General features: G+C 40.6%; 1 protein-coding gene across 1 annotated transcript in view; it reads left to right on the plus strand.

The window, feature by feature from the left end:
• The window catches only part of ADGRV1 (adhesion G protein-coupled receptor V1), a 470,004-nt gene that overhangs the window by 74,528 nt on the left and 383,165 nt on the right, over window positions 1–12,311 (plus strand). The window contains exons 34-40 of the mRNA XM_038765531.1: window positions 395–604; window positions 3,968–4,098; window positions 6,826–6,925; window positions 7,547–7,726; window positions 8,133–8,296; window positions 10,215–10,308; window positions 12,144–12,222. Of these exons, the coding sequence (XP_038621459.1) occupies window positions 395–604; window positions 3,968–4,098; window positions 6,826–6,925; window positions 7,547–7,726; window positions 8,133–8,296; window positions 10,215–10,308; window positions 12,144–12,222 (958 nt within the window). The remainder of the gene's footprint in view (window positions 1–394; window positions 605–3,967; window positions 4,099–6,825; window positions 6,926–7,546; window positions 7,727–8,132; window positions 8,297–10,214; window positions 10,309–12,143; window positions 12,223–12,311) is intronic.

Here is a 12,311-nt window from a genome sequence, read left to right on the forward strand (position 1 = left end):
ATAAGTCCTATAGCACTTACGTACATATGATGCATATCCGTAATTGATTTTAATGTCTGTCATCCCCCTCTAGACTGTAAGCAGGGAACGTGTCTACCATGTCTGTATTGTACTCTCCCAAGTGCTTAGGACAGTGCTCAACACTCGTTAAGCACTTGACAAAAACTATTGTTGATTAAAATTGGAATAGTCACCATCTTTTTCTTTCACTGTCTACTTTTACTGTTTACTGTTCTTTAAATTCAAAGATGACATTGCTGATGGATTTATTATTCTGAGAGAGGTATATTAAAATGCTCTAATATTTTTCACTCAGATTTTTCTTACCACAGAGTTGGTTTTGCGAGTGTGTAGCATTGGTGATTTTGATGCCGCTAATTTGTTTTCCATACAGGGGAGACCAAAAAGACCATTACTTTGACCATTTTAGATGATTCGGAGCCAGAGGATGATGAAAGCATTGTAGTCGGCTTAGTCTACACAGAAGGGGGAAGTAGGATCCTGCCCAGCTCGGACACTGTCACCGTGATCATTTTGGCCAATGATCATGTTGCAGGAATCATTAGCTTTCATACAACTTCCAGATCTGTCATTGGGCTTGAAGGTGGGTTCCTCTTTTTTTTGTACCCTCTTTATATTGTTTTCTTCTGTTCTCTTGATTTTCATGCTCTCTTGAGAGGTCATTTTGGCAGATGGACAAACTCTTCATTTCCCTTGAACCTGATGAGTCTGGTAAAGGTAATCACTGCATTCTGGTGCAAACAAGAACAATTGCAATGTGGTGGAGGGCTGTAATCTAATGATGTCAGCTTATTATTTAAGGATTCTTAAATTATTTGACCAATCAAGAAGGGCTATCAGTAGACAAGAATTAATTCAGGTTATCTTAGATCTGAGGTCATGAGAGTTCTCTAAAATGGTACATTTGAAAGCGGTATAGAGTCTTGTTTGAGTTTTATGGCTAGCAAGAATGGTTTCCAGCAAGAATGAAATTAATTAAAATAGAAAAAGAGAGTGAATCATTGCATGGGAATTTTTTTTCAGTTTTAGAGAACTGCCTTTTTAGCAACTTTATTATATTGAGAAAAGTTTCAGTGGCATTGACGTGCTTTTTATCTTACTGGGTTTTATTTATTTCTTTGTCCTAAATATTGAAAAGCTTCTATTTTTTGATGAGATTTCTTATCCATATATTGCTAAATCTTGGGATCACATTTCAATTTACAAAGCTGCCCCTTTATACTTGCAAAACTGTAAAAACACCTCTGAGAACAAGGTTGTGATGAGACCTTTAAGTTCCTGAGGCATAATCTCCCACCATATTGCCCCCCCAGCTTTCTTCATTCCATTGTAGACACCCATTTTCCTTCTCCTGCTCTTCAGTGGGGCAGAGACAGCAACCAGGATTCTCTGCTGGTGGGAATGATGATTTGAATCCAACTCCCACTTTTTCCCAGCCCACCTCAGAGGTGATGGAGCGTTACTGGAGAAGTATATATAATTTGTGCCCCTGATTTCCCTACACACCACCTGTGATTCCGTGTCTTCTTGCAGTTGCTGAGTGGAGTTGGAAGTGCAGTGGTTACATCGCTCTGGGGTGGGCATGTTAACCCTGTCCCTTTGAAAGCAACAGCTATTTTCAAATCAACTCAGCATTGTTAGGGTTAACTAAGGAATTGATTGGTGGCCATGACTTACAAGCGGAAATAATTGAATTTACGGTGACTCAATGAACTTAATGTCAGTGAAGAAATTGAGCTTAGCTGCAGAGTTGAGCCAAGTGGATTGTTCACAATGAAGTCAGTGATTCTGACCTGGCTTTGGAGTGACATTTGTCTGATTAGATTTACTACCAAAACTGTGCTTCACTTCTAACTTAATTGGACCAGTTCTTGAAATGCCTTTCCTTAAAGGAGTAAGAGTATGGCCATTTCAAGGTCTTCCTCTGGCCACACTGTTAAGCAGTGCAATGGAAAAAGTTAATTTTTGATCCAAACCACTCTTGCTAGGTAGACTAGAAGACTACAGGAGTTAGTTCATATGCATGAAAAGATGTATGCCAATCAAAAAAACCTCCTATGAATATTAGAGCTTGAATATATTTTATTTTTAAACATGCTTAACATGTTTATTTTAACATGCTTAAACATGCTTAAGCATCTTTATTTTAAACAATCAAAAAAACCTCCTATGAATATTAGAGCTTGAATATATTTTATTTTTAAACATGCCTCTAGGCCACAACAGTTTCACTGTGTAGGATTGAAACCTCATGTTTGATTAGGCTATCTGACTCATGATAAACTATGTATTGATTTTCAAGATAAAATATACTGCTTTCTGCTTAGTTGCCACTGATAACTTTCGTATTAAAATCAGAGCCTTAAAATGTATGCCTATACTTTAGTACCTAAATACAATACATGCAACAGGCTGGATATTATTTATTTCCTTGTTTTACTTTCAGCAGTTCATAAATCTTCCACACAATATTTATGCAAATGTGTAATTATGGAATAAGCACCCTTTACTTTTATTTTATTGAAAATGTATTTGCGCACAACCCCTACGTGATGCATTTATAGCATTGATAAAAAATATCTTCCAGAAGATTTCCAATTCCATTTTCTTATCTCTAAAAAGTCATTGCAGATCTGAACATATAGCAGGCCTGAAGCATTTTGCACTGAAAAATGCTTTTCATTCATTCATTCAGTCGTATTTATTGAGCACTTACCGTGTTTAAAATACTACTAAATGCTTGGGAGAGTACAATACAACAACAAACAGACATGTTCCCTGCCCACAACGAGCCCCCAGTCTAGTGGGGGAATTTCAAATGCTGCTGAAACATGCATTTAATAGTCTCTCTTTTAAATAAGTATTTTTGGTGTGTTTTAAATCTGAATGGGGCATATTAATTAAAATTACCCATATGCACACATTTAAAGTTGAATGAAGATGTCTATATGTTTATTTAATACAGATGTTCAGATTCACTTTTCATTTAAAGGAAGAGCTTAACATTTTAAACTGAAATAGTTGATACCACCTTCAAAATTTTTTTAAAAAATACTCATGTTCACACAATGCTCTGCTAGGTGCTCTACCAAGCATGTTAGTTGGGTACTTGCCCTCAAGTAAATTATGTTTGTTTGGGTTAATTTTAAAACTTTTTTTTCTTTACACAATTTAGTTTTCATCAGATCAAGTTTGGGGACTGAAGTCATAAATATGAAAGGCACTTCACATTTTTGTTTTTGTCCAAAGAAATGGTCCCCTTGATTTTATATTTTAGTGACTTTATGGGAAGTTCTTAGTAGTTTTGACAGATATCCTCTATATTTCTTTAAAACTGAATCACTGATGTGCTATGTAAGTTAAGTTGCAAATAAATGTGATTTTCAGGTAATTGCATGCATTTCTATGCATACTATGCAAAATCACATTGTCCTGAAGTTCTAGGCAAAATAAAATAAGAATTTACATATGGCTAGAACTTAGAGCATTTCTTACCTTTCCAGACTAAGAATGCTGATGTTCTGGTGTATGTGCATGCCTTTGTGTGGTTTTGGGGTTCCTCAGTTTAGCATGCATTTTTCAGCTTTTCTTAAAATTAACTCACTGGAAGCTTTCAGAATTGATATATCAGCCAGTCAATCATATTTATTGAGCACCTACTGGCTGCAGAGCCGTTTTAAGTGCCTGAGAGTACAATATAACAAACAGAAACATTCCCTGCCCACCACGAGCTTCCAGTCTAGAGGGGGAAAAGAGCATGGAGTATAGAGAGCCAAACAAGCATGGAGAAAACATGTAAGAAACTATGGACAAGTCATTTGTGTATGTTTTGGGATAAAGTATTGTAACGTTTGAATGCATGCGTCAAGTTTCTGGTTCTGCTGAATATAATTATGCAGTTGACATGATTATCTAGCAAACGTTATTCTGTGCTCTTCCGTTTTAGGAGAAACATTGCCATTCCATGTTCTGAGGACTCCCCCCGGGCGAGGAAACGTTTCAGTGAACTGGAAAATTATTGGGGAGCGAGTAGAGCAGAACTTTCTTAATTTTACAGGAGAGATCTTCTTTCCCGAGGTAACTCCACTTAGAAAGTGTTGACTACAGAACTTCAGAGAAAGCTACTCTTTAAAGATAAATGAGAAAACCAGAGGAAATAGGTGAGCTAAGAACAAGAGAAGGGCTCAGCCCTACTTTTCAAGAATTAGGAATCTTTGAATTCCAAGGAAGAGGCAATGGAGCAATCAGTGGTAGTATTTGAGGGTGTACTGTGTGCTGAGCCCTGTGCTGAGCACATGGGAGAGTGCAGAATAATTAATAGATATGATCTGCACTCTTAACGAGCGTGTAATCTAGTAAGGGAAAGAGAGAGACATTAAATAAATTCAAGATAGAAGGAAATAATAAAGTATATGGGATACATACATAAATGCTATGTGGGCTTGTGAGTACTCAAGTGCAAAGATGGTACAGAAGAACTGAAGCAACATTTTGGGAGATAAAAAGAATGGTGTTTAAAAATTCATTGGGAATAGCCTCCTAGGAGAGATGTGATTTCAGAAGAGCTATGGAGCTATGGCTTGTTGGATATGAAGGAGAAGTAAGTTCCAGGCAGAAGAGGGTGTGAGCAAAAAGATCAGCAGCTTGAAAGATAAGACGGAGCCCCAGTGAGTAGGTGAACTTGAGAGGAACAAACAGGGTGAGCTGGGTTGCAGGGGGAGAAGAGAATGGACAGGTGAGAGGAAAAAGCTGACAGAGCACTTTAGCAACAAGCAGAAATTTTCTGATCCTTGCCCCTGTGGGGAATGAGTGTTTATGAGGAGTGGGGAGACATGGGAAGGAATGGTATTTTAGAAAAATGATCTGAGCATTCATTCATTCAATCATTCAATCATATTTATTGAGCACTTACTGTGTGCAGAGCACTGTACTAAGTGCTTGGGAAGTACAAGTTGGCAACATAAAAAGACGGTCCCTACCCAACAGCGGGCTCACAGTCTAGAAGGGGGAGACAGACAACAAAACAAAACAAATTAACAAAATAAAATAAATAGAATAAATATGTACAAGTTAGAGTAATAAATACATACAAACATATATACGGGTGCTGTGGGGAGGGGCAGGAGGTAAGCCTGGGGTGATGGGGAGTGGGAGGGGGGAGAGGGAGGAGGGGGCTCAGTCTGGGAAGGCCTCTTGGAGGAGGCGAGCTCTCAGTAGGGCTTTGAAGGGAGGAAGAGAGCTAACTTGGCGGATGTACGGAGGGAGGGCATTCCAGGCCAGGGGGATGACGTGGGCCGGGGGTCGACGGCGGGACAGGCGAGAACAAGGCCCAGTGAGGAGATTAGTGGCAGAGGAGCGGAGGGTGCGGGCTGAGCTGTAGGAGGAGAGAAGGGAGGTGAGGTAGGAGGGGGCGAGATGATGGCGAGCCTTGAAGCCGAGGGTGAGGAGTTTTTGTCTGATGCGTAGGTTGATTGGTAGCCTCTGGAGATTTTTGAGGAGGGGAGTAACATGCCCAGAGCATTTCTGCACAAAGACAATCCGGGCAGCGGCGTGAAGTATGGATTGAAGTGGGGAGAAATAGGAGGATGGGAGATCGGAGAGGAGGCTGATGCAGTAATCCAGTCGGGACAGGATGAGAGATTGAACGAGTAGGGTAGTGGTTTGGATGGAGAGGAGTGGGTGGATCTTGCGATGTTGCGTAGGTGAGACCGGCAGGTTTTGGTGACGGATTGGATGTGAGGGGTGAAAGAGAGCGGAGTCGAGGATGACACCAAGGTTGTGGGCTTGTGAGACAGGAAGGATGGTAGTGCCATCAACAGTGATGGGAAAGTCAGGGAGAGGGAAGGGTTTGGGAGGGAAGACAAGGAGTTCAGTCTCGGACATGTTGAGTTTTAGGTGGTGGGCAGACATCCAGATGGAGATGTCCTGAAGGCAGGAGGAGATGTGAGCCTGGAGAGGGGGAGAGAGAGCAGGGGCAGAGATGTAGATTTGGGTGTCATCGTGTAGAGATGATAGTTGAAGCCGTGGGAGCGAATGAGTTCACCAAGGGAGTGAGTGTAGATCGAGAACAGAAGGGGACCAAGAACTGACCGTTGAGGAACCCCCACAGTAAGGGGATGAGAGGGGGAGGAGGAGCCTGCAAAAGAGACTGAGAATGAACGGCCGGAGAGATAAGAGGAGAACCAGGAGAGGACGGAGTCTGTGAAGCCAAGGTTGGATAGCGTGTTGAGGAGAAGTGGGTGGTCCACAGTGTCGAAGGCAGTTGAGAGGTCGAGGAGGATTAAGATAAAGTGCGAGCTGTTGGATTTGGCAAGCAGGAGGTCATTGGTGACCTTTGAGAGGGCAGTTTTGGTGGAATGTAGGGGACGGAAGTCAGATTGGAGGGGGTCGAGGAGAGAGTTGGCGTTGAGGAATTCGAGGCAGCGCGTGTAGATGACTCATTCAAGGAGTTTGGAAAGGAATGGTAGGGAGTTAGGGCGATAACTAGAAGGTGAGGTGGGGTCAAGAGAGAGAAGCATGGACTGGAGAGGGAGAAGGCTAGGGACAGGGAGAAAAGCAAGGAGGGTGATGCTGTAGTCAACCCAGGATGTGGCAAGAGTCTAGGACTAATGTAGTGACTGGAATGGGGAGGAGCAAGGAAATGTGGAGGTAAAACTGACAGACTTGTGTGACAATCTGAATAGGGGCTGGGTTGTTGAACTAGAGAGACATACCAAGGTTATAAAATCCACACGGAAAATATATTGTGGCTGCTTATGGTTGAGTGATGACTGGTAATCATGCTTTCTCCCTTGTTTGGTGCAGGAGTCCTTGAACCAAACATTTTTCGTGCATTTGTTGGATGACCATATTCCTGAGGAAAAGGAGGAATATCAAGTAATTCTGTACAATATCAACACACAGGGTAATGCAGCATCGATCTACATTGTCACTGAAAAATATTCTTGCACTGTTGAGGAAGATCCCACACAGAAACCATTAAGACATTTTGAGGACACATATATTTGGCATTATTCTAAATCCGTCAAAGCCCATCTGTAAAATGGGAATTAAGACTGTGAGTCCCATGTGGGACATAGTGTCCACCCTGATTATCTTGTATCTACCCCAGCACTTAGTATAATGCTTGAAACATAGTAAGTGCTTAACAAATTCTGTTAGAAAAAAGGCTGAATTTCCTGTTTGTTCTTTTAGGTCAGAACTGTCAGAATTGTCAAAATAATTAAACCTGATGAATCCGCATTTGAAATCCCCAGATCTCTAATATAATTTTGCTGATTGCTTTTTAGCAAAGTAAGGGTGGGAGACATTAGGTGGATGGGTGGTTTTAGGGGAGTCTCAGGCATTTATATTGCCAGAATTGGGGTAACGAGGAGGAAAGGATTTCAAATCTAATTTTATCAAGTGATGCCTGATATTTTTGCATCCGTAAAGAAGGTGGAAATCCATTTCAGGGACTCAGGAGAGAATTAAGAGTGCCAGCATTTTTAAGTTAATTTTTTTGATTCACTGTGGCTCTTTTCAGGAACCTCTTCAGCAGGAATGGCTATCCTCGACAGCCAAGGCTACGAAGCTGTCTTAACAGTGGAGGCCAGTGATGAACCACATGGAGTTCTGAATTTTGCTCCTTCATCCAGAATGGTTTTTGTGCAAGAGGCCAACAGAACTGTCCAGCTTTTCATCAACAGAGAGTTTGGGTCACTAGGTCTGCAGTCCCCTAACAAAGATGATCTTTCTGGATTTGTGTGTATAAATCTCTAGATTCCTTCTTGTTCAAATATCATTCTGCTGATAATTTGTTTTTTTGTAGATGAAATAACTACTAGTCATGTCATATAGATTAAATTTAGGGTGGGGAAAACTAATTTGAGATTATGGCATTTCAGAAGAGAGAATATAGTTTCAAAACTGAGAAAATCCTCAGGATTTCCACATGAAAAAAATAACATTCTTTGAACTATTTGAAAATCAAACTTAACATCTTTTAAAAGACAAAATATATTTTAAAAGTCAGTGAATTTAGTAGCTAGTTATGGGACAAGGTAAAATGATTGGTGTAACAAACATTGTGAGATGCCAATTTATTTTAATTATTTTCATCCTGCAACTAGGGGTTATCAACGTTACATATGCAACAGTTCCTGGAATGCTCAATGTACAGAATCAGACAGAAGGTCACCTGGCTGAAGCTGGGGTTGATTTTGTGCCAGTGGTTGGCTCCTTGCTTTTGTGGGAAAGGGAAACATCAGCTGCCATAAACATTACTATCCTAGAGGTAAATTTCCTTGCTCACTACAACACTACAACCGAACTAAGGAATCCGGAAGTGACGGAGCATTCTTGTGGCTGTACCATCTTTAAATTGCAAATTTAAGTAGTGTATTTTGCAAAATTTGTCTTTTAGAAGTTGTGCTCCATCAAAAATTGCATGTAAACCCATCTTTTACTGATTTTTTAAAAATCTCATCTCCTGGAAACATTGGGTAACCTTCATTTTTCTGACTCAGTCCTCTTCAGGATGTCCTTTTACCTCTCTAATCCACTCCCCACTGTCTTTCCAGTGCTTAGAACAGTGCTTTGCACGTAGTAAGCGCTTAATAAATGCCATTATTATTATTTTGTGGCTCCTCTATTCCCCATCTTCTATTTCCCTTTAAGGCTCTGCTCTTGGTTCCTTTCTCTTCTCACTTTATACTCAGTCCCTTGGGGAACTCATCCATTCCCATGGCATCAACCGCCACCTCTCTGTGGATGATAACTATCAAATCTACCTTGCTAGCCCTGGCCCCTCACCTCCATTGCAATCTCACATTTGCTGTCATCTCCAGGAGGTCACAAACATGCATCTCCCACGGACATCTCAAAGAATAATATGTCAAAAGCGAAGCTCCCTCTCTTAGCCATTAAATCCTTCCCTGATCCACCAACTTAACTTTCCCAGAGCAGTCTGTCACCAAATCCTGTCCTTTCTTCCTCCACAACATTTCCTGAATCTGACCTTTCTTCTCCATCACCCTGCTTCACTGTGCTTATATTATTCTGACTAGATGACTGTAACTGCCTCACTGATCTCCCTGCTTTCTAGTTTCTTTCCGTTTTCTTTCAACCATTTCAGTGGTTGTTGATACCTCTCCACATCAAGCAAAAACTCCTGGTCACTGATTTCAAAGAACTCCATGAGCTCTGTTTCCCTTTCCCACTGCCCCTCAGCACACACTTTCTGTTTCTGTCAAGCCAACCTGCACGTTGTGCCGCCTCCTCATCTCTCCCTCCCTCCTTCTTGCCTGGAACTCCCTCTCACTTCAAATCTTCCAGATCACTGCTATCCCCATCTTCAAAGCCCTTCTGAAATCACACCTTCTCCAGGAGGACTCACCTAATTATTTTCTTTCTTCTGTGGTTACATCATCCCAACTACCCCCTCAGAACTCTTACCCCTCCTTATGCGCTCACTACCATTTGTAGCATTTCTGTACATACTATATATACTTGCATAATTGCCTCACTTTTTTCACACAATTTTTGTTGCATTGAAGTATGGCTGGACAAGTTCAGGTGGGTCATATAAGAATTTAATCTAGTAGTAGTTGAGGAGAAGGAAAAAAGGTCAGAAAGGACTTGTCTGCTTTGTGACCTTGGACAATTCACGTAGGTTCTCTGTGTCCAACCTGCTGAGCTTGTATCTACTCCAGTGCTTGGTAGGATCTGTTGCATAGTAAGTGCTTAAGAAGTACAATAATTCTTACTGAGCACTTGAGACTGCAATTTCTCCATTGCACCCACCAAAAGGCTATGTACAATAGGCACTCAGTGAATTAACTCCCAATTAAACTGTTTGTTGCAGTCTCACCTTCCTTCTTTTCCTCCTGTGTGAGCTGCTGTAACTGTTTATTATTATGTGGTTTAAAAAATATATTCCTTTGTATCCCCTCAGAATTGGGGTGGGGAAAGTAATGTACCTGCTCTCCTAGTTAAGCACTTAAACATCCACTTATCTCCTACTTTACCATTTATTGAATTGTTTTGTGTCTCTCATCAGGTTGTAAACTCCTTGAGGGCCCGGTGTATCTTCTAACTTTTATTTACCAAAGCAGTTAGTAAAGTGCTGTAGGCACAGTAGGTGCCCAGTAAAGTTGATTGATTGTAACTCTTTTAATCAGATGAGATGATTACTGTCTGTATTTGTCTTTCAGGATGACATACCGGAACTGCAAGAATATTTCCTGGTTAATTTAACTTCAGTAGAACTTATCATGGCTCCTCTGACTTCATTTCCTCCAAGACTTGGTATAATCAATCTTTCTTCCTATATGATTAATAGTATGTGTTAACTCATTAGACTTTTTGTTATTAAGAGGAGATTTGGGTTTTTTGTTAATGCAGGATTTTCAGGTTGAATCCTTATCCCATATTGTCCATTACCCATAACTATATTTGCTACTAGATAATTGCATGGTCTTATTTTGGACTATAGAAATGTATTCTAATTATTTTTAAGGCATTAAGTTATTCAGTACTTGATTGTCATCTTCCTCTCCTCAAGGCAGGGCTCGTGTCTACCAACTATATATGAGAAGCAGCATGGCATGATGAATAGAGCGTGGGCCTGGGAATCAGAAGGTCATGGGTTCAAATCCCGGCTCTGCTGCTTGTCAGCTGTGTGACTTTGGGCAAGTCACTTTAACTTCTTTGTGCCTCGGTTACCTCATCTGTAAAATGGAGATTAAGAATGGGAGCCCCATGTGAGACAACCCTGTATCACCCAGCACTTAGAACAGTGCTTTGAACATAGTATGCACTTAACATACCATTATTATTAGTAGTAGTACCTTATTACTGATTTTATGCAGTCTGATCAGAGTTCTTTTTTTCTTTCAATTGCTGTTTAAATTCTCTTTGGACAAATCGTTACGCTTTTTAAAGGTTCCTGCTATGGATTGATTTGCTGCAAATCTTCTGCTTCTCCCTGACTTTTTCCTCTTTCCTTTGCCTGTTTTTAAAAAAGTCACAGTTAACTCATTACCAACTGAAAGGTAAACAGCAAACCTCGTTGTCATTTTTGCAGATTAAGCTTTAGTATAAGAGATGTGTAATTCAGTAGTTTGAACTTCTGCCTTGTACATATTAGGAAAACTGGAAAATTGGAATTCATAGTACAGGAGATCCATTTTCCAGTGATAGTCTCTTTTTATTATAAAACATCTAGATCTCCACTTGAACTGTAAAGTCACAGCAGAAGCTTCTCAGTGGTGAGGAAAATTATAACTGTACTGATTTTTTTTTAAGCTCTAAATAATCGTTCTGAAAAGATTATTCTAACCAATTTGAATATCAAGTTTTGCCTTGGGCAGTTATGTTCTCTCTAATATCCTTCTAAGCTTTCTTCTCTTCCATTTTGTGCTTTCTGATGATTGTGTAATTAAGGTCCTCATTGTTCTCCTCTGTTTTATGAATGCGGTTGTTAATAATAATTGTGGTATTTAAGTGCTTACTGTGTGTCAAGGTGTACTAATCACTGGGGCAGACACAAGATAATTATCTCGCACACAGTCCCTGTCCCACGTGGAGCTCACGGTCTAAACAGAGGGCAGAACAGGTATTTAATCCCCATTTTACAGAAGAGGAAACTGGCCTAGAGAAGGTGAGTGACGAAGCAGTGTGGCTCAGTGGAAAGAGCAAGGGCTTGGGAGTCAGAGGTCATGGGTTCGAATCCGGCTCCGCCACTTGTCAGCTGTGTGTCCTTGGGCAAGCCACTTAACTTCTCTATGCCTAAATTACCTCATCTGTAAAATGGGGATTAAGACTGTGAGCCCCAAGTGGGACAACCTGATCACCTTGTAGCCCCCCCACAGCGCTTAGAACACTGCTTTGCACATAGTAAGCGCTTAACAAATACCACTATTTATTATTATTATTATTATTATTATTATTAGTTCACTCTAGTAGGCAGGTGGCAGAGCTGGGATTAGAACCCAGGTACTCTGACTCAAGCCTCTGCTCTTTCTCTAGGCCACTTCGAAGTTAACATCCATAAGTATATTTTTGAGCTGGACTAGTGACTAGTGTAACTAATGTCAGTTTGAAAGCCATTTGTGTGTGTTGTTTTTTTTTTTTAACTCTAGATGCAGAAGGCCTGACTGCTCAGATTATTATTGATGCCAATGATGGAGCCAGAGGAGTCATCGGGTGGCAAAGTACCAGGTCTGGGACATCAGGCTGAGGTTTCCTTATGGATACAATGCATTTTGAAAAGATATGAAAGTCCTTTGACTCTCCTCCTCCTTTATTGA

The sequence above is a fragment of the Tachyglossus aculeatus genome, chromosome 23 (assembly GCF_015852505.1).
Source record: "Tachyglossus aculeatus isolate mTacAcu1 chromosome 23, mTacAcu1.pri, whole genome shotgun sequence".
Classification (NCBI taxonomy): domain Eukaryota; kingdom Metazoa; phylum Chordata; class Mammalia; order Monotremata; family Tachyglossidae; genus Tachyglossus; species Tachyglossus aculeatus.